The following is a 24,029-nucleotide window of genomic DNA, read 5'->3' on the forward strand; positions in this document are numbered from 1 at the left end:
GACCCAAACAAGCCCCCTGTTTAGAGGCTTGTTTCTCTGTCATACCACACAAAGCATCAGTCGTACTTTGGTCTCAAATGTACTATGTTGCGCATACCATAAGCCCTGTCTTTCCCAACCTGAATATCCTGGCAAATGTAAAAATATATGAAGAAAAAAAAGAAATGTTAAACGCTGAGCAATATTGGAATTTCATCCCCTGCCATAGCCATAGGGAATAGAAACAACTCTCCTAAAAGATATAATAAATGCATGTATCTTAACTATTTTAGTCTGGGTGTCATGAATCACTGAGCACAAGCAAAAGTGTTTGGTCCCAGATGCAGTGCAACAGGCCGATTTAATTAATAAAGGGTTCAGGCAGGAATCTTGGTCAGGCTGGTCAGAACACAGTAATCCAATACAGGTAAGCAAAGGTACCAAAAACACTAGGCAGGCGGGGAGTCAAAAACGTTAGGCAAAAATACAAGGCCGGCAGAATAGTCAAACTGTTAGCTATACTATGTCGGTATGCTATGGGCTGGTTTCGCAGACACAGATTAAGTCTAGTCCAGGACTAAAACAACAAGCTCAATGGAGTTTTCTATTGAACTGGATTTTTTGGTCCTAGACTAGGCTTAATCAGTGTCTGTGAAACTAGCCCTATGAAGGCTAAACTAAAAAATCTAGACGGGCTTAGCGCACTGAGTGACAAGTCACAAATAACAATACCTCACAATGAGGGAACAGAACTGAACAGACTAAATAAGGAATGCTAATTGGGAACAGGTGTGTAAAACAGGTAGGACAAATAACAAAAGACATAAAGCTACATTCAAGATAATGGAAAATAACAAACAGAAACAAAAAGAAAAGAACTGGGTATCAAATTAATAAACTGAGATCAGTCCTTTATGTAAACAGCTTCTGATAGATTGCTGTTAAGAGTCTTGCTTGTATGGATTAAATTCAAATAATGGAATTTGATCACCACCTTAGTTTGATTTGTTGTATGGACTGTAAAACAAATGTTTGGTATAATTTCTTAGTATAACTTCTGAAATAAAAAAGGCAGTTAATTTGAAATTCCTTTAAAATATTAATGGTGCAGCCAAAGTTAATATCAAAAGGTTATCAGGCTGTTTGACTAAGTATTGCCAAAGACCAAATGTAAAGTAGGAAATAGACAACTCCCTTGTACTTCTCTGACACTGCCAAGCTTGATAATCTGCTTTTTTTAATCTAACCATTAATTGAGTGGAAACAGTTCAATTCAAAAAATATGATTTTCGATTAAGATTGTACTTTTTAAAGTTTATATATTTTTAGAAACTACTTTGTGTTTATCCATGACTGTAACTGTGCTGAACTCTGTGACTCATAGAACTCTGTGAACTCTCTGACCCATCGCTTACCAGAACCAACGCCCCTGCCACTCAGGTCCTTGTAGCACTACTCCCTAGTACTACTCTGACACTGCCTTGCAACCCTGATAATGGAAGTTTTTCAGTGGTTACAGGTATGTGTCAACCTCAAGAACCTCACCGCTTCTATCCCTGCATCTCAGTGGCACATGCACCTTGTACATTCAATTTGCCTCTTTGCACATTTATACTAACCATTGTGCAAGCATGTTCTTTAAAAAAAAATTTTTTTACAGTTGTTATACACACGCCTACCTCGGGGACCTTAGTGCTGCCATCTCTGCCTCCCGGTTGCTCTTCCTACCCTACTACAGCAATCCTTCATTTGCCTCGTTTGCACATCTAGAATGCCATTTAGAAACTACCATTTGTACCCAAACAACTATTATCCAACTAGTAACATTCACTATACCTAAAACTTGTGAACTTTCAGCTCTCCTCTATTTGTCTTAATTGCACATTTAGTATTGCCATTTGCAATGAATTTGCCTTCATTGCACATCTGCACATTCCACTTGTAATATACATGTAAATATCTGTACATTTTCTGCCCTCTATTTGCACTTCTGGTTAGACGCTAACTGCATTTCGTTTACTGTACTTGTACTGTTCAATGACAATAAAGCTGAATCTAATCTTAACTAATGACATCCTGTTTCGCTGGGATACAAACATTTTAAGTGACACACAGGCTAAATTCCCTTATTCTCCATCATTATTTAAAAAGCCAAATAAACAAATAAAATGAGACAAAATATTATTGACCTGCACAAATCAGACAAAGGCTATATAAAGTTAGCTATGCATTAGAGTCCTAGTCGGTTGTCTGCAGTTCCCTGCAGGTGACGCACAACTGAAACATTGAGCGAGTGGAATAAAAACATTATTTCAGCCTCCGGGTTGGTGCGTGGTTCAGAATTATATATTTCTTGGGTCGGCAATGTTTTATATAAAGACAAAATGCAAAGCATACCTCCAAATTCACACAAAAAATGATTCACTGACCATAATTCCAAGCTTTTGCAATCACAGATCATGACCAAAATCCCTTGAAACCCTGTGGGGTGAAAAAGCGAAGACAAAGGACTCTGGAGTTTATGTAAGAAAACCAGAAAAAGAAACCAGGCAAGCCTAGTTCAGCTGGCCCGCAATTAAAAGTGATAAATGTTGGTATTCTCGCAGGATTCAAACCCAGGTATCCTAAGTGACTTTAACCACTACACCACAGGGATATACATTTGGATAGTGTCGGTATAGCATCTCGAGATTAGATCATTTTGTCAAGCATTTACATTGCGCCAAGTTTGAATATTTCATTATATTTACCACCACCACAAATAGCATCTATGTAATATATGGCTTTTGCCACAGGCTGTTTTAACAGCTTATTAGCCAGTAATAATCTTACTAGTATCTAACTTTACTACTTGAACTTAACACAGCCAAAGCTATTTCATGGTGCAAAAGTGTTAGTTTTTCTTTCATTCGTTAATGACATTGATACAATTACTATCAATATAGGTGACGATAAATGACTTTTTCATCAAATGAAAAGACAAGAGAATCGTGGAAACCCCTATTCTTTTACTGCCCAAGGGGTTTTGATCTAGCCTATATTACCCCAAAAAGCATGCACGGGTGCGTAATTCGAAAATCTACCAGAAATAGTCGTAATATAACTGTGAACAGTTTTATTTTAGGCATACTATAACTTAGCTACTGAAGATTGTAGCCAGCAAAGTTTTTGTCTATCCTGACCCGAAGTCATTTTGGTGGATGACTTCGAAAATCCACCAAAAATAGTTGCATCATAACTGCAAACAGTTTTATTTTAGACTTACTATAACAGATACTGAAGGTTATAGCCAGCAAAGTTTTTATCTTAATGGAACAAATCCTAATGCATAATTAGCTTTGACTGTGACAAACACAGGACTTGTTCCATAGTCAGCATCTCTAACCACTACGCTATTTAACAAGGGGTCAGTCAGTCAGTCAGTCACTCCGTAAGAGACATTCTTCTTGGCCAGCTCTTCTTACTCCGTCTGACAAAAAGTCCTTTCCTATGTTGGTTTGTCACGTCATCAAACATTATAAAAGACAGCTCAAGAGGTGTTATCTTTTCAAATGTTGGGTGTACAAAGTACTAAATGCAGGGTTCCAATATTTGTGGCATGCTTGTTTTTAAATTAATTAATCATTTCTATGATTGATTTTTTGGGGGATTAATTAAAAGTTCAGATGTATTTGTTTATGTAAAATCAAGCTGATTTAAAACCGTAAGTAATATTCACAGTCTATTTTGTTCATATTTGCCCATGGTGCCAATAATTCTAGCCGTTTGACGCGTACGGTCACACCAGTGTGATCAGGCTAGAGTGGTCCCTGAAGCGTACGATCACACTGGTGTGATTAGTACGTCTTGTTTAGAACGCACCATTAGCATGCCTAGCTACAAGTAACGTAACAATGGCTGGTAAAACCGCGCTATTATTTACTCACATTTAGCTCAAACGGTGTTTATAACTTTATTTCCTGATTGTAATTGTTTCAAGACCATACTCTGATATTAACCAGGTAGAAAGCATTCAAATCGGGACAAGAAGGGTTACTTACGTACCAACAGACAGCCAACACTAATACACAAACAAATTATATTAGCGACTACTACCGATCAAAACCATTGCAAAAACTTTGTAGAAGTTACGTTACCCATTGTATGCATTTTATATAGTTTATTCATTTTCACTGCACTGAATTACTGGTCACGATTTGTTAGCTAGCGGGTAGCTGACGTTTGCTAGCGGTTAGTTGACGTTTTCTAGCTAGCTACAGTTATAAATCAACCAACTTTTGCAGCTCTTAGAATTCGAGTCAGCGAGAGAAGCTTGCAATGCAATGCATGTAGTGTTCCTTACCTAGCAAGGTGACTGTTCAAATGCTGGAGGGAGTACTGAAGTCACGCGCAAAAAAACTCACGCTGGGGGGTCGGTAAGGAATATTTGAAACTCACGCGTGAAAAGGCTAGAGAGCACTAGTCAATATTGGGTCTTTGGGATTTGTACAACTCTGAATAAGATGAAAAGCCAGTTACAGTCCTCCAAGACAAGGACAACCAAATGTTGCTATTAAAGTATTTTATTTCATAGGTGTACATTCATGGCTGATATAAATGAGCTAAATAAAGTTAAATACAATTACAGGTAATAATTACAGGTATAGAAAATAAATATAAATGTACCAAGATAAATATTGTAAAAAAAAAACATAAGTATTTTGTGCAAAATGTTTTATAAAGTAAACAGACTGTTTTTGTTTATAATGGACACAGTCTACAATCCATACTACAAGTTGACCATCAAATAAGGAAAACAATTCAGCCCCCTAATTCACATACAGGTATATCAACAGGAATATAAAGATCCAGAACATATAGTTGAGATTTGTGTTCATCTTCGTAAACTCTGTAAAACTGATTATGTGTAGTCATGTTTCTGATGTGGCACACGCTTCACTAATCGGCTACATTGTCCTCTCACTGTGTCCAAAAGTCAAGGCAATTGACTTCACAATCCCGAAACCATGGGATTTTGATGTTCTGGGTTGAAATAGACGTATTGGGACAAAGTGTTTTCCTGCGACTCACACCAGTACTTTGGAGCCTGGTCCTCTACCGACTCATTGTCACTGGGCTCCTTATACTCAGAAACAATGCGGATGTCTTGGTCAGAATAGTTCGTACCATCACTGTCCCAACGTGAACACCCTTCCACCTGCTGAATGGCCTGCTGCTCCTCGCTCTGCAGACTGAGGAGGCACGGTCGGCATACCCTGACTGGCTTTGAAGAGATGTGCTCAATAATGGCCCGCTCTTTGGAGCAGGCGTTGCACACGACAAAGCCACAGCGGCGACAGTGGTGCCGACGTCTGTTGACCGTGAACGCAACAGAGCAGCGCATGCAGATGGCGGACGCCTGGTCGGGGATCCAGGTGGTGGCGAAGGTGCTCCTGGGCTGGCAGCTGGCGAGCTGCAGCCGCTTGGACCGGCAGTCCTCGATGTGCTCCATCCAGGCACGTTTCTCCTCAGCAGAAGCGGCCGCCACGTAAAAGGACTTCCGCGGGGTGCGTATGAGCCACTGGTTCTTCATGATGACCCCGTCCTCCAGGTCCTCCAGTTGGATATCTTCCAGAGAGATCACCTGCTGTTTCTTGTGCCAGCGTCCATTGAGGACGATGCTGCCATACACCAGGATGTCATTGAACAAGTAAAAGACTTTGGGCTGGGTTCGGCGTCGGCACAGCTTCATCAGTCGCCCTTCGCCTACCAAAAAACGATTTGGTCTTAACAGGGGTTTCCCAGAGGGTCCAAAAGAGTTTTCTACCGCCTGGATCCTCTCTTTGTTCTCCTGAGTGAAAGCCAGTTGTTCCACCATGATGAGCTGGATTAAAAAAAATATTAAAACAATTCCCAAATAAATAAAATGATATATTAAGGTGTATGCATATGAACACAAAATTGTATGTCAGGAATGATTAACATAATACAACTAGATTTTTGTCAAAATTACCTGGATTTTTACTAATGATCTACATACTAAAAGATTCAAGCCAGAAATGTGCCCTTGCCATCTTCAGTTTTCTATTAAATCAATGGATAGTAAGAAATATAAGTTGAATTTACCTTTCAGTCTCTCTGTTGCTATTTGTGATTTATAACTTGTTTATACTCCAGCAGTCTGTTAAGGTAGAAGTAACTTTTCCAGTCTGACAAACATACAGTAGTGTGAATAGTTTTTTCGGTTTGGAGAGAGGTTCCACAACAGGTCCTTTTATATGTGCAAGTCACATTTCCTGTTGAAGCCCTTTGTGTGGTAATTTACTCAAGAATGAGAGAGAGAGGAGACAGTGAGTAATAGTAGTACGAACAAGAGAAAAAGGACAAACAGGCTTGCCCAGTTAGCCAGGGTTTATGGGAAGTTCCCAAACTAGGCTGTCAAAGAAAGAAAAAGTAACTATTTAAAAACTAAATGTCTATACATTTTAGGAATACAGAGATGATGATGGTTAGTAATAATAATTATTTAAACTAAAACACAATTCAATGATCTTGACTTTGACAACATACAATATAAAAATTATAGTATCAGTATGTGGATCATGAAATCCACAAATGTGTGCAGTGTTGTCAGTGCCTCAGCATTGAAATGGCCCACTTAAAGTCTCAACATAAATCCAATATAAAATGTGGTCTAATATTGCCATATCTAAGTGTGCAAAGTTTGTGGACACCTATCCCTACAAACCCCTGAAGCTTAGTGCCAAAGATGATTTGACCAAGTATTAACATGAAGATTTTTGTATCTCCTATTTTGGGCTAGATGATAAATATATTATTTACAGTACCAGTGCATCATCTGTTAGAATAATCACTATCATACCTGTTAGCCAGGAAATTCCTTGTCTGAAAGTGAGTAGTTTTGATGACATTGTTTGGGACCCTTTTTTTTCCGACATTACTGTTACTAATATTGGGCAACAATCCTGGAATCCATCTTTAATCTAGTCAAGTATGTTAATTCTTGGTGACCTGATATTTAAAAAAGCATGGCTCTGTGGCTGCTCAAATCTGAATGCTGTGTTTCCCCAACAGTCTATTCCATTCATCAGCTGTTCATTAGCTAGTGGGCATGGATAAATAACATTGTGAAAACCAAAAGCCATTTGGAGGTGAAGAAACATGATACAAGCACAACACTCAAGCTTTCGCAAATTAACACAGCAACACAGCTTGATGGCCACCATGCTTTATTTCTGGAAGTTGATAGGAATCGGCACATCTTATCAAAGTTTATTAACTATGTCTTGGTACTTAGGGCATTGTTTAAATGCAACGGCCTACCTGAGCATTGTTTCTGACCATGTCCATCCCTTTATGACCACCATGTACCCATCCTCTGATGGCTACGTCCAGCAAGATAATGCACCATGTCACAAAGCTTGAATCATTTCGAATTGGTTTCTTGAACATGAGAATGAGTTCACTGTACTGAAATGGCCCCCACAGTCACCAGATCTCAACCCAATAGAGCATCTTTGGGATGTGGTGGAACGGGAGCTTCGTGCCCTGGATGTGCATCCCACAAATCTCCATCAACTGCAAGATGCTATCCTATCAATATGGGCCAACATTTCTAAAGAATGCTTTCACCACCTTGTTGAATCAATGCCACATAGAATTAAGGCAGTTCTGAAGGCGAAAGGGGGTCAAACACAGTATTAGTATGGTGTTCCTAATAATCCTTTAGGTGAGTTTATATAAACATGTAAGTATGTAACTAATAATTGTGTAACAAATATGTAAATGATTAACTGACTAAACATTGTAAATACATTTCTAGTAAATTAACTCAAATACAAGTTATATTAAATTCTGGGCCTTACAACTTTCAAATATGAATTAACTTCACTTCTAAACCTTACAGTAAGCATTAAAAATGTATAAACTTTAACATGGGTTTGAATTAGCAACAAAAGGATACAGTAGTTTCCATTTAAAATGGTCATGTTCAATTAGGCTATAATACCAACTTTAAAGCCATGTTCAATTGAAAATCTATTGAATGTTTATGACATTTTTAAATACCATAAGCTATTTAAACCATTAAATCTACCAAATAAAAATGTCAAAAAGTTAACAACTATGATTATATAAACTAGCCTAATGTCCATAATTAGTGTTAATTAACTGTAAAACAGTATCGCTAGAGAGACCAGTCTTCTTCACGTTTAGGGGATCCAATAAAAATTTCTTTAACTTTTTACATAAACACGATGGCAAGCACACCCCATTCACTTCGGTTAATCTCTCTATTCTCGTTGTATCGGTATTCAATCAGTGCCTGACTTACACCTAGATGAAGACCAATCCACTGATGGGAAACCATTAAAAACAATCAAATCTACATTCATGCAATTATGAGTTCCTTCAGCAGGGTTCCCTCAGGCAACTTTCTCATAGAAAATGTTTTGACTGTCATCAGCCAGTGTTGAAAACAGCCACAGTGTTGTGGATCTGGTTCAGCAGGATTTAAATAAAACAGGTGTGCAGAGGAAGATTACAAATGAAATTGAGATAATAATTCAAGGGTGTTGTATAATGTGCTAAAGGCTTCTAGGAAGACAGAAAATGAGATTCAGAGATTATGGAAGTTTAAAACTTTTGAGAAAATATATGTCCCTTATAAATCGCAATTGTTTCTGCCCCTGTATGGAAATTCCTTAGTATAGAGAGCCAAGACTCCAGGGAGAAACCAATAAACATACATTTTACATGTACCTGTTGTAATTTAGCTGAGCAACTTACTCAGCCATAACATTATGACCACTGACAGGTGAAGTGAATAACACTGATAATCTTGTTATCATGGCACCTGTCAGTGGGTGGGATATATTAAGCAGCAAGTGAACATTATGTCTTTAAAGTTGATGTGTTAGAAGCAGTACAAATGGGCAAGTGTAAGGATCTGAGCGACACTGACAAGGGACAAATTGCTATGGCGGTGAACCAGTAACAGTGTCATGTGCGGCCAAGACTCATTGCATGTGGGGGACAAAGGGTGGCTCACGTGGTCCGATCCAACAGACAAGCTACTATAGCTCAAACTGCTGAAAAGGTTAATGCTGGTACTGATAGAAAGTTTGTAACGAGTGGTTATTTCAGTCAAATGATGCACGCCGGGTGCGTGTGTGTCACTTACCTGGGGAACACATGGCACCAGGATGCACTATGGGAAGAATGCAAGCTGACGGAGGCAGTGTGATGCTTTGGGCAATGTTCTGCTGGGAAACCTTGGGTCCTGCCATTCATGTACATGTTACATTAACACTTACTACCTACCTGAGCATTGTTGTAGAGCATTGTGCACCCTTTCATGGCAACAGTATTGCCTGATGGTATTGGCCTCTTTCAGCAGGATAATGAGACCTGCCACACAACAAAAATGGTTCAGGAATAGTTTGAGGACCACAACAACAAGTTCAAGGTGTTGACTTGGCCTTCAAATTCAAATTCCCTAGATCTCCATCAAATTGAGCATCTGTGGGATGTGCTGGACAAACCAGTCCATGGAGGCCCCATCTTGCAACTTACAGGACTTAAAGGATCTACTACTAATGTCTTGGTGCAAGATACCACAGCACACCTTCAGACGTCTAGTGGAGTCCATGCCTTGGTAAGTAAGGGCTGTTTAGCGGAAAAAGTGGTGACCTAAACAATATTAAACAGGTGGTCATAATGTTATGGCTGATTGGTGTATATGTTTGCAGACATTTATTGCCTCTAGTATTTTAAAAATATTACATACTTTTTGTGTGACAAAGAATGAGACAAAAGCTGAGGATGTAGTTGTCCATGACGATATGAGGGCCAGAGTGCCATGGGATCTTTAATTATTGTAATCAGGACAAACTAAATTCTCATCTGAAAGATGACACACTACCTGCATAGGGCAAAGCGATTTGTGTCGTTTTTGTCACCTGCAATGTGTATGTTCCCTGTGTCTCACTGGTAGAGGATGCAGAAATTTAAAAGAGCTCCCAATGTGTTTCAATGTGAAACAAAGGTGGCAGACTTGAATGGGGAAAAAGACGAATATTGTAGAAAGACAAGCATCTCCTACATCATTCAAGCAATTAAATCCACACCAACTTTGGTATGTTTACACTGGTCATCTCTGGGCTGGAGACAGAGAATGGCTGATTTACAGCTGGGAATGCACAACCCTGTTTCCATAAAAGTTGGGATGCTGCGTAAAACGCTAATAAAAACAGAATGCAATGATGTGCAAATCATTCATCCGTATATTTAATTGAAAATAGTAAAAAGACAACATATCAAATGTTGAAACTGAGAAATTGTGTTGTTCTTGAACATGCCCATTTTGAATTTGATGCCAGCGACATGACTTGATATTGCCAAATTCATGTAGGCAGGTTCCCAGACCCTTCTGAGAGCAGTCAGCAGTGACAGCCCTGCCCCTGCAAAGACCTTCAGGACCTTCTTATGGGAAATATAAACAGGCTTCAGAGAATCAGGAACTTTCTGGCTTCTCTGTAAGTGTTGGAAAGCACGTACTTACACAAATGTTGACAGTCTGAGTGAAAAAACAGGAAATAAAGTTGCATCACAACTACTCAGAACAATATTTACTAGGAAGATCTTTTGTGAAATGTTTCACAATATAAGCTGTGTTTTGTTTTACAAGAATAATGAAAGAATTACGTTAATAACTCTGTAATTGTAACAGAACACAATGTGTTTACTGACAAATTCATACTCATGGTCAGGGGCGACTGGTCATTAGGGGCAGTTGTTTTTATTTCTCAAAGATTACTTCCTATAATTTATTATCTATGAATATAGCATATCATTTGTGTTAGGATTTTATTTCATGTTCATTGGTCCCTGCCTTGCTAGCCCCTCTCTCACAATGCAATATACATTGTACGTGTGAAAATATGAATACACATGCTCAGAATGTTAGTGTTATCATTGTAGATCACACAAAATTGATGCCAAGTTGGGCTGACAGCCGGTAGCCCCACTATAGCGTAATTTCGTTACGCTGATTGGTTGTCTGTCTGTCTGGCGCCAACATTAGTTGGCAAGAAGAGCAAGGAGGGTAGATTGTTTTAACTAGCTTGTTAGCTTCACAAACGCCAGATAACTTGAGAAAATTAAGTGGATTTCATACTCGAGCTCCGGTTTGAAACCCTTAATTTGGAGTAAAAACTTGAAGTAAAGCGACTTGGTGCCCATCAGCCACGGGATATTGTAATCACTCAAACTCCTGGGACAACTAACTGCGGGTTGAACATGGAGTGGTTTTTGAAGAAAAAGTGGCTAACGGTTAGCATACAAAAGAAGGCACTCTTCTGGAGATGGTATTTGGTCGAGGACGGGTTACAAAGATTTGAAACGGGAGTAATCTGGAAAATGCTGTGAAATTGTTCTTACTTGGAAGGGTAAATGTCGCAGCCCAAGTTGACAGTGCATACAGGCGCTCCATTGAGCAGCATAACAAACAGGTGGAGGAAAACAGGTACGTTCTCAGTCGGATGATAACGTATTAAACTGCGTGGAAAATGTGAAACTGCACTGCCGATGGACTCCCTGAATCCTGGAAGATGCATTTTCGAGACTGTGTGTGAGGGCGATTCGAGACTTCACAGGCACTATGACGCTCAGCCCATCTTCAAAGGGACATCTGTACAAAACGAACTGTTAGACTGTATAGAAGTCTACTGGGAGGAGATACCAAACACAGTGACGCTGAGGCAACACAGAGACGCCTTCCAAGGCCACCCGCTGTACGATGGAACTGTCATTGAGTTATAGAACTGTCAATGCAGTTTGGGAAAACTGCGCTGCGCTGCATCTGTGTATGGAGGACATACGCACAGAACCGGGATGGGATGAGGCCACTATAAGTGAGGCATACGGTCTGTCCAAATAACTCCGGGACCGAGCCTTTCTGCAACTGGTGGAATTTTTTTTCTTCCTTATGCCAGAATGTAATGTTTTATACTACACTGCAAAAACGGAGCATCGATGCATCTGGTATAAGCAGTTCGCTCAACTGTTTCAAGGAGAATGTCCAGAATATGCCACCGTTCACGATGGAACAGACGAGCCAGGCCGACGAGTAACCAACACAGCGCCGGTGATGAAGAAGGCTTGCGACACAGTCATCTCCCAGGTGGAGCAGAGGTTTTCACAATGTGACCACCTGATTGCTGCCAAGCTGGTTGACAGCTCGCTCTTCCTTTGACAAATGCACTTTAGCAAGCTAGCATCACATTGATAACAGCATAGCAGGCAACAGGTATCATGTGAAATGAACGTATGAAATTAATTTATATGAAATAGTACATTACAATGAAACACATACCTCGCTCCACATATCAAAGGGTGCTAAAGAGTGGTGATCCAGGGAAGGCTGCCGCCATTAACTTAACTTGGCGGTTGGAACGTGCATCGTCTTGTAACGTGCCTTCCCATGCCTTCCTGTTATTTTTTTATTTTATTTTTTTGTGTGTGTGCGAGAGCGTGGAGAGATTAGTCCCCCATGCAGATAGCATAATGTCAAAATAAAAGTCCCATGAAATAACAGTATAAAACAGGATACTCATAATAAAACACTGCTAGTGGTCATCTACAGAGGGTAAAAACCTTCACTCGCAATACCATGGGACGAAGAACCGCCGTTCCACCTTTCTCTTCAAGTGAGCCCTCAGCCTTGGTGAGTGAAAGCATTTTTCATCATCCTGCCTTTGTGGTGCTGGTCCGTGCATTGGTCATATTTTTGTGCTGGATCGATTGATATAGATGGTGACGAGTGTCAGTGTGTCCATGGTTATCTATTAAGGGTTTTGTCATAGAATGGATCAGTATCCCTAAAAAGTTGTATTTCCGCCTCGTTGTGGCCTTCAGGTGTTGAGCTCATTGCTGTTCGCGTATTGCTCAGTAGGCAACTTTTCTCTCTCTCTCTCTCTCTCTCTCTCTCTCTCTCTCTCTCTCTCTCTCTCTCTCTCTCTCTCTCTCTCTCTCTCTCTCTCTCTCTCCTCTCTCTCTCTCTCTCTCTCTCTCTCTCTCTCTCTCTCTCTCTCTCTCTCTCTCTCTCTCTCTCTCTCTCTCTCTCTCTCTCTCTCTCTCTCTCTCTCTCTCTCTCTCTCTCTCTCTCTCTCTCTCTCTCTCTCTCTCTCTCTCTCTCTCTCTCTCTCTCTCTCTCTCTCTCTCTCTCTCTCTCTCTCTCTCTCTCTCTCTCTCTCTCTCTCTCTCTCTCTCTCTCTCTCTCCGTTGTCCATAGACCTGTTGGCTCTGTAGGCAAACTGCAGTGGGTCTAGTAGAGGGTCGGTGATGGTCTTGAGGTGGAACAGCATGAGGTGCTCAAATGACTTCATAACCACAGAGGTCAGGGCGACGGGTCTGTAGTCGTGAAGTCCTGTGATTCTTGGGGTGATGATGGAGTCAGTAAACACAGCAGAAAGCTGATCTGCACTAGTTTTAGAGTGGATGGGGAGACACTGTCAGGCCTGCTGCTTTGCAGGGGTTCTGCTTTAGTAAGGCATTACATGTGCCTTTGTTGATGAGAAATGTGTTTCGGCCCAGCCAGAATTCCTTTTCATTACACATGCCTTTATGTATCTTCTCAACATTCAACACAGTTGACTGGGGAGCCAAGAACAGTTTCTTTTCTGCAGCAGTAGGTCTCATGAACATGCCGCAGGACCAAATTGACTATAGGCCACTCCCCAATTACACACAAAACCCTCAACTGGACAAATCTATAACCCCTCCCCCACAAACACACACAACCCTCAACTGGACAAATCTATTACCCCTCCCTACATACACACAACCCTCAACTGGACAAATCTATTACCCCTCCCTACATACACACAACCCTCAACTGGACAAATCTATTACCCCTCCCCACATACATACAACCCTCAACTGGACAAATCTATTACCCCTCCCTACATACATACAACCCTCAACTGGACAAATCTATTACCCCTCCCCACATACATACAACCCTCAACTGGACAAATCTATTACCCCTCCCCACATACATACAACCCTCAACTGGACAAATCTATTACCCCTCCCCACATACATACAACCCTCAACTGGACAAATCTATTACCCCTCCCTACATACACACACAACCCTCAACTGGACAAATCTATTACCCCTCCCTACATACACACAACCCTCAACTGGACAAATCTATTACCCCTCCCTACATACATACAACCCTCAACTGGACAAATCTATTACCCCTCCCCACATACATACAACCCTCAACTGGACAAATCTATTACCCCTCCCCACATACATACAACCCTCAACTGGACAAATCTATTACCCCTCCCCACATACATACAACCCTCAACTGGACAAATCTATTACCCCTCCCTACATACACACAACCCTCAACTGGACAAATCTATTACCCCTCCCTACATACATACAACCCTCAACTGGACAAATCTATTACCCCTCCCCACATACATACAACCCTCAACTGGACAAATCTATTACCCCTCCCCACATACATACAACCCTCAACTGGACAAATCTATTACCCCTCCCTACATACACACAACCCTCAACTGGACAAATCTATTACCCCTCCCTACATACACACAACCCTCAACTGGACAAATCTATTACCCCTCCCTACATACATACAACCCTCAACTGGACAAATCTATTACCCCTCCCCACATACATACAACCCTCAACTGGACAAATCTATTACCCCTCCCCACATACATACAACCCTCAACTGGACAAATCTATTACCCCTCCCCACATACATACAACCCTCAACTGGACAAATCTATTACCCCTCCCTACATACACACAACCCTCAACTGGACAAATCTATTACCCCTCCCTACATACATACAACCCTCAACTGGACAAATCTATTACCCCTCCCTACATACACACAACCCTCAACTGGACAAATCTATTACCCCTCCCTACATACATACAACCCTCAACTGGACAAATCTATTACCCCTCCCTACATACACACAACCCTCAACTGGACAAATCTATTACCCCTCCCCACATACATACAACCCTCAACTGGACAAATCTATTACCCCTCCCCACATACATACAACCCTCAACTGGACAAATCTATTACCCCTCCCTACATACACACAACCCTCAACTGGACAAATCTATTACCCCTCCCTACATACACACAACCCTCAACTGGACAAATCTATTACCCCTCCCTACATACAACTGGACAAATCTATTACCCCTCCCTACATACATACAACCCTCAACTGGACAAATCTATTACCCCTCCCTACATACACACAACCCTCAACTGGACAAATCTATTACCCCTCCCCACATACATACAACCCTCAACTGGACAAATCTATTACCCCTCCCTACATACACACAACCCTCAACTGGACAAATCTATTACCCCTCCCCACATACATACAACCCTCAACTGGACAAAATCTTGCACCTTACATATACTTTTTAGGAATTTATAAATGCAGTCTACTATTTTTATGCTCAGTCCACTGTTCTTATTTGTTGTTACTGCCCTTATTCCTTTTGAATTAACTGTCGTACCAACAGCCAGAACAAATTCCTTGTTTGTTGTGAAACTTACTTGGCAATAAAACCCCTTATGATCTGATAATCTCTATGGACTACATACTACTTAGGGGTTTGAATGTGTCCCACGGTATCAACAAACTTGTTTTTTTCCCCCCAGGCAGTGCAACTCAAATGAACCTCAAAGAAATTGAAAGATTTTAATGCATTTGAACTACCTAGGACATAGGCTATAACTGATGTCCTGCTGGCAAAAAGACAGATCAAGTTAGAGAAAAAAAAAATTGTGTAAATGTTCTGCTGTCAGAAACTATGAAGACAAAATACACGGCACCAATGTATATCTGGCATGGGTTGTGAGCATACAGTATAATATGATATAAACAATGAGTATACAGCATGAGGTTATTAGAATGCAAGTAGAAAACACGCTAAATACTGTGGGGAGACAATGTCAATCTCTGAAATGTAGGACTTCTGTATTATGAATAATGCACCATCTGCTAAGTGATTATATTGGCATGAAAACCAAACCTAACTCGATATCTGTAATTTCCTGCATGTTGCCCATCTTTATGGCCCACTTATTTGATCACTGTTGCAAATAGAGATAACCGCATCTTGTGGGATAACTAACATTTCCCCCAGACTTCTCAAAACTCCAGAGTAGGCTTACTTGGCAAGAACATCATTCATATCTATTGTTTCTTGTTGTTTGAAATAGCTCCAGCACCTGTGAAGAGTTTGACCATCCTCAGAGCAAAGGGCTCACAGTGCAGAGATGTGGTCCCTGACAGCATTGGGCCGAATGGTTGCAATGAGCAACACAATTGTTGACAAGACTGGCATGTACAGTGAGGGAAAGATTATTTGACCCCCTGCTGATTTTGGTGAGAAGGTGACAACAGTGGGTGCGATTATTCGCAAATGGAAGAAACACAAAAGCACTGTCAATCTCCCTTGGTCTGGGGCTCCATGCAAGATCTCACCTCGTGGAGTTGCAATGATCATGAGAACGGTGAGGAATCAGCCCAGAATGACACAGGAGGATCTTGTCATTGATCTCAAGGCAGCTGGGACCATACTCACCAAGAAAACTATTAGTAACACACTATGCTGTGAAGGACTGAAATCGTGCAGCGCCCGCAAGGTGCCCCTGCTCAAGAAAGCACATGTACAGGCCCGTCTGATGTTTGCCAAAGAACATCTGAATGATTCAGAGGAGAACTGGGTGAAAGTGTTGTGGTCAGATGAGAGCAAAATCAAGCTCTTTGGCATCAACTCAACTCGCCATGTTTGGAGGAGGACCATCCCCACCCTCAAACATGGAGGTGGAAACATGCTTTGGGGGTGTTTTTTTGCTAAGGAGACAGGACAACTTCACTGCATCAGTGGGACGATGGAAAGGGCTATGTACAAATCTGGGGTGAGAACCTCCTTCCCTCAGCCAGGGCATTGAAAGTGGGTTGTGGATGGGTATTCCAGCATGACAATGACCCAAAACACACGGCCATGGCAACAAAGGAGTGGCTCAAGAAGAAGCACATTAACACTAGAACCGCCAGGCCTTTTTTACCCTCTATAACCGCCAGAGCCGAACGCCGGTTGGCGTCATTAGCATACGAATCGTCCCTATTAGCATGGACATTCTCCACCACAGCATCACCATCCAGCCAGAGCATCAGTTCATCTACTAGGTCGTTATCGATCTATATAGAATATTCTATGAATGACAAAAATACAAGAATGTGTTTGTATTGAAAGTCTCATACTAAAAAACGACCAAAAAAAAAATACATAGAAAAAGAAGAGGTCCGAAATGAATAGGCAGTGAATCGCAATATTGGGGCTATCGGGTTGATTTCAATGCTATTGCCTAGGTCTAGTCTTCTAGATTATTGGCATACAGGATTTTTCTATAGGTGACATAAAAACGTTATCGAAAAGCCGAAATGAGCTAATAGAAAAACACTAGGTTGTGAATAGGCTGTGAACAGCATCTTCGCAGGTCTCTACCGCGGTTTGGAGTGGTGCTATCGAGTTGATCTCAATGCCAATGCATAGCTCTAGTCTCCTAGATAACAGGCATATAATATTTCTCTATAGTTGAAATCAATAAATTATCGACAAATGGAGAGGAGTTATTAGAAAAAGATAGAAACAAAATATCGTTGGAATTTCATTTTGTGAATAATTATTTAGCCTAATACATTTGTAAAATATTAATCTTCAGTAAAATAAGCAGAGAAAATTCAAAGAGAGACGATAGGATTTATGGGCGATTTAGTTACTCTTTCCCTAATAAAATATTGTAGATATACATTTTCGATTTAAATTTGATGAATTACCCTAGACAATAAGCTGAATCTCCTATTGAAAAACAGTAACACATGTGGTAAGTAGCCTATATCATTTGTATTATGTTTATATAATAGCTTAATTACATTTTCATTGATCTGGGAGTATTGCACATTCATCCATTGACGTCATACATTCAGTGAAGGGTGATTAGCACAACAATAACATTTTACAATAGGCAGCGCTGTCTTGGTTGTATTGTGCAATGATAAATTAATCCCTTTAATAACTAAGATTACACAAAAAATATACATCAAGCTTTCCAAAACTTAACAATTCTATTTCAGGGTTGACCTATATAATGTCTCAAGTCAACAACCTTAAAATACAAACATCACAATAGTGAATAATTTACCTCCACTCACCTACCTTCACCTATTAAACTACGTCAGCTGCTTCTAAAATTAAGTAGGCCAGCTTGGAAAGTCCCAAATGTTGACAAGATGTTTAACTCTACAACCAGAACAGGCACATTTTTCAGATTTTCCAAAGTACACTTGTATTGTCTTGCCACTGCACTCTTACAAAAGTGATTGTAAACATGTTTACTAATAAAAAAGAAACACACACATACATATATATAAAATATACATATGGGACATTTTCATTATTTTTGTGACAGAGGGGAAAGTGAGGAGAGTTTTTGCTGAAAATGCAGTGGGGTGGATTTGAACCAATGCAGCAGGATATGTTCACCAGCAGTGTTAATAAGCTGGGCAAACTTAGGACAGTGTTAATCTGTTATTTTACTGAAATATTTTCCAGGGCTGTACACATAAGTACATTGAACAGAAACGTAAACACAAGTGTTGGTTCCATGTCTCAAGAGCTGAAATAAAACATCCCAGTAACTTTCCATCTGTGTTCTCAGCCATATGACATTCATAGATTAAGGCCATATTAATCTATTTCAATTAACTGATTTACTTATATGAACTGTAATATCTTTGAAATTGTAGCACTGTGTATTTTTTGTTTCAGTGGAAACTGATTTAGCGCCACCTTGTGGACATGGGTAGTGTTTTTCAAAAAAACTGAACTATCATTTTATGTGGTACATAAACAATATCCAATCGTTAACATATAATTAAATAAACTCAGTTCCATGTGCAGGTCATCGCTCATCAGTCATTTGCATAGGTTACTGTGCCTTTGTCTTTTCTTTCACCCTCATTGAACCAGATAGGTTTACTGAAAAAACAGTTGGTATTATAGCAAAAAACACCTGGGAACGATTAGTTAACAGCCTCGTTTAGGCACAGACAGTCAGATTTTTCATCTCGCCAGCACGAGATTGGATTCAATATAGCCATCTTTCAGTTACTGGTCAGATGCTCTGGCCACCAGACTACCGCCCCCAGAGAATCAGCATCATCACAGGTCTATGGTTCCTTTGACTTTAAATTTCTTGGCAGAGCGTTCGCTTGAGCGGAGTTCAAACTTGCTACCGTAGATATGGGAGACAAAGCCATCGATCTCAACAGCAAAAACGCTATTTCGCTTGGGTATGACTGCAAGAAACAGAGAGATAAATAAACAGGATGTCAGAATAGGGAGAATGATTGGTAGCCTTAACAAAAGGTAGCGAGACTTGTCGTACTGTACCGACCCTTGAGTTTGTCCTCTGCAGTTATGATCTTGAACACATGTTTCATCTCCTGCACCAGGATCCCCGTGGCACCAATGTACGACGGGCATTTGGACCTGGCCACTGTTTCACACAGAAAGCAGACCTGATTATGTACATTGTGCTAACGACGTGCTAACTATGTCCGCTTAAACATTGGATACAAACACCCACCCCCCTTTTCTATTCCTACTTTCGACTTGTGAAAATCCATATACATTTTCCCCATTGGCCTACTCTACCTACAGTTGTGCTCAAAAGTTTGCAGACCCCTGGAGAACTGGCAATATACGTACCATTTGTAAAGAAAACAAGAGTGAGCGGGCAAAACATGTCTTTTATATCTTATGGGATTCACATTCAAATGTTGGTCTTTTTTTTTTTTACTGACCCCTGTTCAAAAGTCTGCATATCCTTAGTTCTTAATACTGTGTATTGCCCCCTTTAGCATCAATGGCAGCGTACAGTCTTTTGTTATAGTTGTCTATGAGGCCCCAAATTCTTGCAGGTGGTTTAGTTGCCCATTCATCTTGGCAAAATGCCTTCAGGTCATCCAGAGTCTTTGGTCGTCTTGCAAGAACCGTACGTTTGAAATATCCCCAGAGTGCCTTGATGATATTAAGGTCAGGAGACTGTGATGGCCACTCCAAAACTGTTTTCTCCTGTACCCAATGGAGGATCAACTTGGCCTTGTGCTTAGGGTCATTGTCGTCCTGGAAAGTCCAAGAGCGTCCCATGTCTAAATTGTCTACCAGTATTTCCTGATAACATGCTGCATTCATCTTGCCATCAATTATCACAAGATTCCCCGTGCCTTCAGAGTTCACAAACCACCAAAACATTAGCAAGCCCTCACTATGCCTCACAGTGGGGATGGTATTCTGTTCACTATAGGCCTTGTTGACCCCTCTTCAAACATAGCGCTTATGATTGTGACTTAGAGCTCTACTTTGGTCTCGTCACTCCAAATTAAAGTGTGCCAGGAGCTGTGAGGCGTGTCAACGTGTTGTTGGGCATATTGTCACCAATCTTTTTTGTGGCGTTGGCGCAGTAAAGGGTTCTTTCTGGCAAATCGACTATGTCGCTCATTTTTGTTCAAGTATCATCGTATTGTGCTCCTTGAAACAACCACACAGTCTTTTTCCAAAGCAGCCTGTATTTCTCCTGAGGTTACCTGTGGGTTTTTCTTTGTATCCTGAACAATTCTTCTGGCAGTTTTGGCTGAAATCTTTCTTTGTCTACATGACCTTGGCTTGGTATCAAGAGGCCCCCAAATTTTCCAAATCTTAAGTGATTGAACAGTACTGACTGGCATTTGCAAGGCTTTGGATATCTTTTTATATTCTTTACCATCTTTATAAAGTAATAAAGATGGTATAGACCTTCTTACGCAGGTCTTTTGACAGTTCTTTTCTGCTCCCCATGGCTCAGTATCTAGCCTGCTCAGTGCATCCATGTGAGAGATAACAAACCCATTGACTATTTATACACAGACACTAATTGCAATTTAAAAAGCCACAGGTCTGGGAAATTAAGCTTTAATTGCCATTTTCACCTGTGTGTGTCACCTTGTGTGTCTGTAACAAGGCCAAACATTCAAGGGTATGTAAACTTATGATCAGGGCCATTTGAGTGATTTCTGTTATCATTATGATTTAAAAAGGAGCCAAACAACTATGTGATAATAAATGGCTTCATATGATCACTAGACTTAAATAACATTTTTAAAAAATTGCATGATTAGTCATGTTTTCAAAATCAATGCCAAAATATCAAACATTTTGCCTGGGTATGTAAACTTATGAGCACAACTGTAAGTGGAGAAAAACTTAAAAGAACACATTGACATGCCAGCTTCAGTAGTGACAGTTGCGTGAGAACGGCACCTGTGAGAACAGCACCATGAAAGTCGGCCTTCAAAAGCCTCTGCTGAACTGTCTGTGGGTTGCTGCAACACAGATGTCATTTCCTTAGGATCTACCATTTGAGAGAAACCAAAGGGAACGCAGCAAACTAAAACCAAACATGGCCATACGCAAGTCAAGACAAACATCTGTTACCTCTCTGCCTTCAATCCATTGCACAGATCTCTGATGTATTGCTTCCATAGCTCATGCAATGGCAAGAAAAGCTCATATCTGTGGAAATGAAAAATGCCCAAATAAAAACACAGAAAAAATGCATATGGGCACCTTTTATGATTTAGAGCAAAAGATGGTAGTACAAACTTTTGATGCTCTGGTTTCAGCTGAAAGACCTTCATCTGCCTCCTCTGTTTTGCACTGAGAACTTTGGTCTTCTTCTTAGTCTTCTTCTCCTTCTTTCTACAGTAGTCCAGAATCACAGCCTTGTGAAGCATTAACTTGTCGATTTCTGTCTTGCACATACCCGGTAAGCTGTTCTTCAGAAAGGCATTTGTGAACCTATCCGCGTGCTTCTCACTTTGAGACTGTAAGGGGACCAGAACAGACCAATCTAAGCAAAATATCACAACTGGCTAGGTTGCAAACATATGCACTCAAAGCACTGACTCTTCTTAAAAATGTTGTGTGTGAGTTGATGGATAAGGGATTAGCCATCATTGACAGCATCTATGGAGCAGTTATGGCGAAGTTGGTTGCTCAAGGGCATTAATTACAGGTTTCTCACCTTGCTAGTTCGGGATCCAAACAAGCAAGTTTTTTGGTTTCACGCCCAGCGCTCTAATTGCTAGACTGACAAAGACAAGTTTCAGAAGCTGAAATGGGCTACGTTCTTATTTACAATGAGCTGTAAACTTAATGATCTGTAAGAGTCTCAAAAGTATTCACGCCCATTTAACTTTTCTAAATTTTATTGTGTTACAATATGTAATCAAAATTAATTTAATTAGGAATGTTGGCAAAGATAAACACAAAAGTTTAACCCTAACCCAAATAAATAAACACAACACAGAAAATAATTGGTTGCAAATGTATTAAACCCCTTAAGTCAATATTTGTTAGAGGCATCATTTTCAGCAATTACAGTCTATTTGGAAAAGACTATACGAAGCCTTGCACAACAATTTTTGCCCATTCTTCTTTGCAAAATAGCTAGAGCTCCTACGAGTTGGATGGGGACCTTTGCTGAGCAGTCATTTTCAAATGGATTGTGACCCAGGTTCTCTCTTGCAATGCAGCTTTGCAATAGCGGTACATACCATTTTCATTCATTGATTTGTACGATGCTAATAATACTAAATATGATTTTTGGACAAACCATCCCTTTCAGGCTTACTAAATTAAAATGTAGTTTATTCTCAACACTCCTATCCCATTCTCATACAAGCTCACCACCCACTGTAGATAAGTGCATGACACCTTTGCATAGATTTAGAATATTCATACCCTTTATGTTGTTTACCACTAGCGACACCATGTACAATTCTGGTTATGTGCCTACTTAGCGAAAAGGTGATTATTTAGCATGAAAACATCACATCATTTGAATACCTACCACAACACCCAAAATGTGTCCCTGATCAGAAGGTATTTTAGCTCGTAGGAGTCCTAGAAGAGAACAAATGTTCTTCTATCAGTCAGCATCTTAGCCCAATACAGTGTGATTGATGTAGTAAGCTAAGAACAACACAGACTCAAATTTAGTCAACTACATGGTTACAGTAGGTTAGCCATTTAGCCACATGGTAGCTAAGAAGCTAGTATTTTAATTATGTGTAATATATTTCAGTAAAAGTATAGCTAGCGGTTTCCTTTAGACATTAAAAACATATTAGACTAAGGAAACTCACCCTCCATATTTCTTGTTGTAGGCACGTTACGCGTTGACTAGCTAGATTTGTAGGCTACATGTGTCACACAGGCTCGCAACACAAGCTTCTTCTTGGGATATTATTGTCAGGCTACAACCTCGTTAAAAGGGTGGTTTGCCGCCACCTACTGTGCGGGGTTTAATTACAAATATAAAACCGAAACATAGTGGATACAAAATTTAGATCATGACTACTTAAAAAAAAATCTAACTAAAACCTATGCATTCTTTTAAAATGACCGGCAAATCGTTTTACCCCACAGGCTCGGAAGCACTTCTTCGTGTTGCAATTTTTTAAGCTTTCTTTTTGTTAACTTCTTTGATTCTCAAGTGTACCATTAATGACAGTCTCGGTGCTTTCCCTTCTGTAAGGACCGTAACCCTGCTTCTTGCTCATAAATGGACTGGGGAATAGAATACTTAAGAGAAGTAAAGATTTGTGGAACAAAACAATGAAAAACCTGGTCAAAAAAGCCAATAGAACTGGTTTATTTGTGCGTTGCAAAGTCATTGTTCACGATCTTCTCATTAAAAATATATAGTATTTCTAATTAAACAGGTAAAAGTGGGTTTAAGCAGACTCAATTTGATAGACGTTTGTTAAATAGCACACATGTATGTGAAAAACACATTTTCTTTCACAGAGAAAACATAAAATTGGAGAACCCTAACTGATAGTGTTATATGCCAT

The 24,029-nt window shown here is 40.2% G+C and overlaps 2 protein-coding genes across 2 annotated transcripts; both read right to left on the reverse strand.

The window, feature by feature from the left end:
* Positions 1 to 4,545: 4,545 nt before the first annotated feature.
* Positions 4,546 to 6,449, reverse strand: plekhf1 (pleckstrin homology domain containing, family F (with FYVE domain) member 1). Its single transcript, XM_010891417.3, has 2 exons — positions 6,085 to 6,449; positions 4,546 to 5,842 (listed from the first exon to the last, which is right to left on the reverse strand). Exon 2 carries the CDS (start codon positions 5,834 to 5,836, stop codon positions 4,970 to 4,972), a length of 867 nt encoding a protein of 288 aa, XP_010889719.1. The 5' UTR covers positions 5,837 to 5,842; positions 6,085 to 6,449; the 3' UTR covers positions 4,546 to 4,969.
* Positions 6,450 to 18,108: 11,659 nt separating this feature from the next.
* pop4 (POP4 homolog, ribonuclease P/MRP subunit) lies at positions 18,109 to 23,424 on the reverse strand. Its single transcript, XM_010891418.2, has 7 exons — positions 23,319 to 23,424; positions 23,024 to 23,076; positions 21,775 to 21,995; positions 21,607 to 21,684; positions 21,433 to 21,494; positions 19,529 to 19,630; positions 18,109 to 19,430 (listed from the first exon to the last, which is right to left on the reverse strand). The coding sequence occupies exons 1-7, from the start codon at positions 23,323 to 23,325 to the stop codon at positions 19,294 to 19,296; spliced, it is 660 nt and encodes a 219-aa protein (XP_010889720.1). The 5' UTR covers positions 23,326 to 23,424; the 3' UTR covers positions 18,109 to 19,293.
* Between the last annotated feature and the right edge of the window lie 605 nt (positions 23,425 to 24,029).

This window comes from Esox lucius, chromosome 2, assembly GCF_011004845.1.
Source record: "Esox lucius isolate fEsoLuc1 chromosome 2, fEsoLuc1.pri, whole genome shotgun sequence".
Lineage (NCBI taxonomy): Eukaryota > Metazoa > Chordata > Actinopteri > Esociformes > Esocidae > Esox > Esox lucius.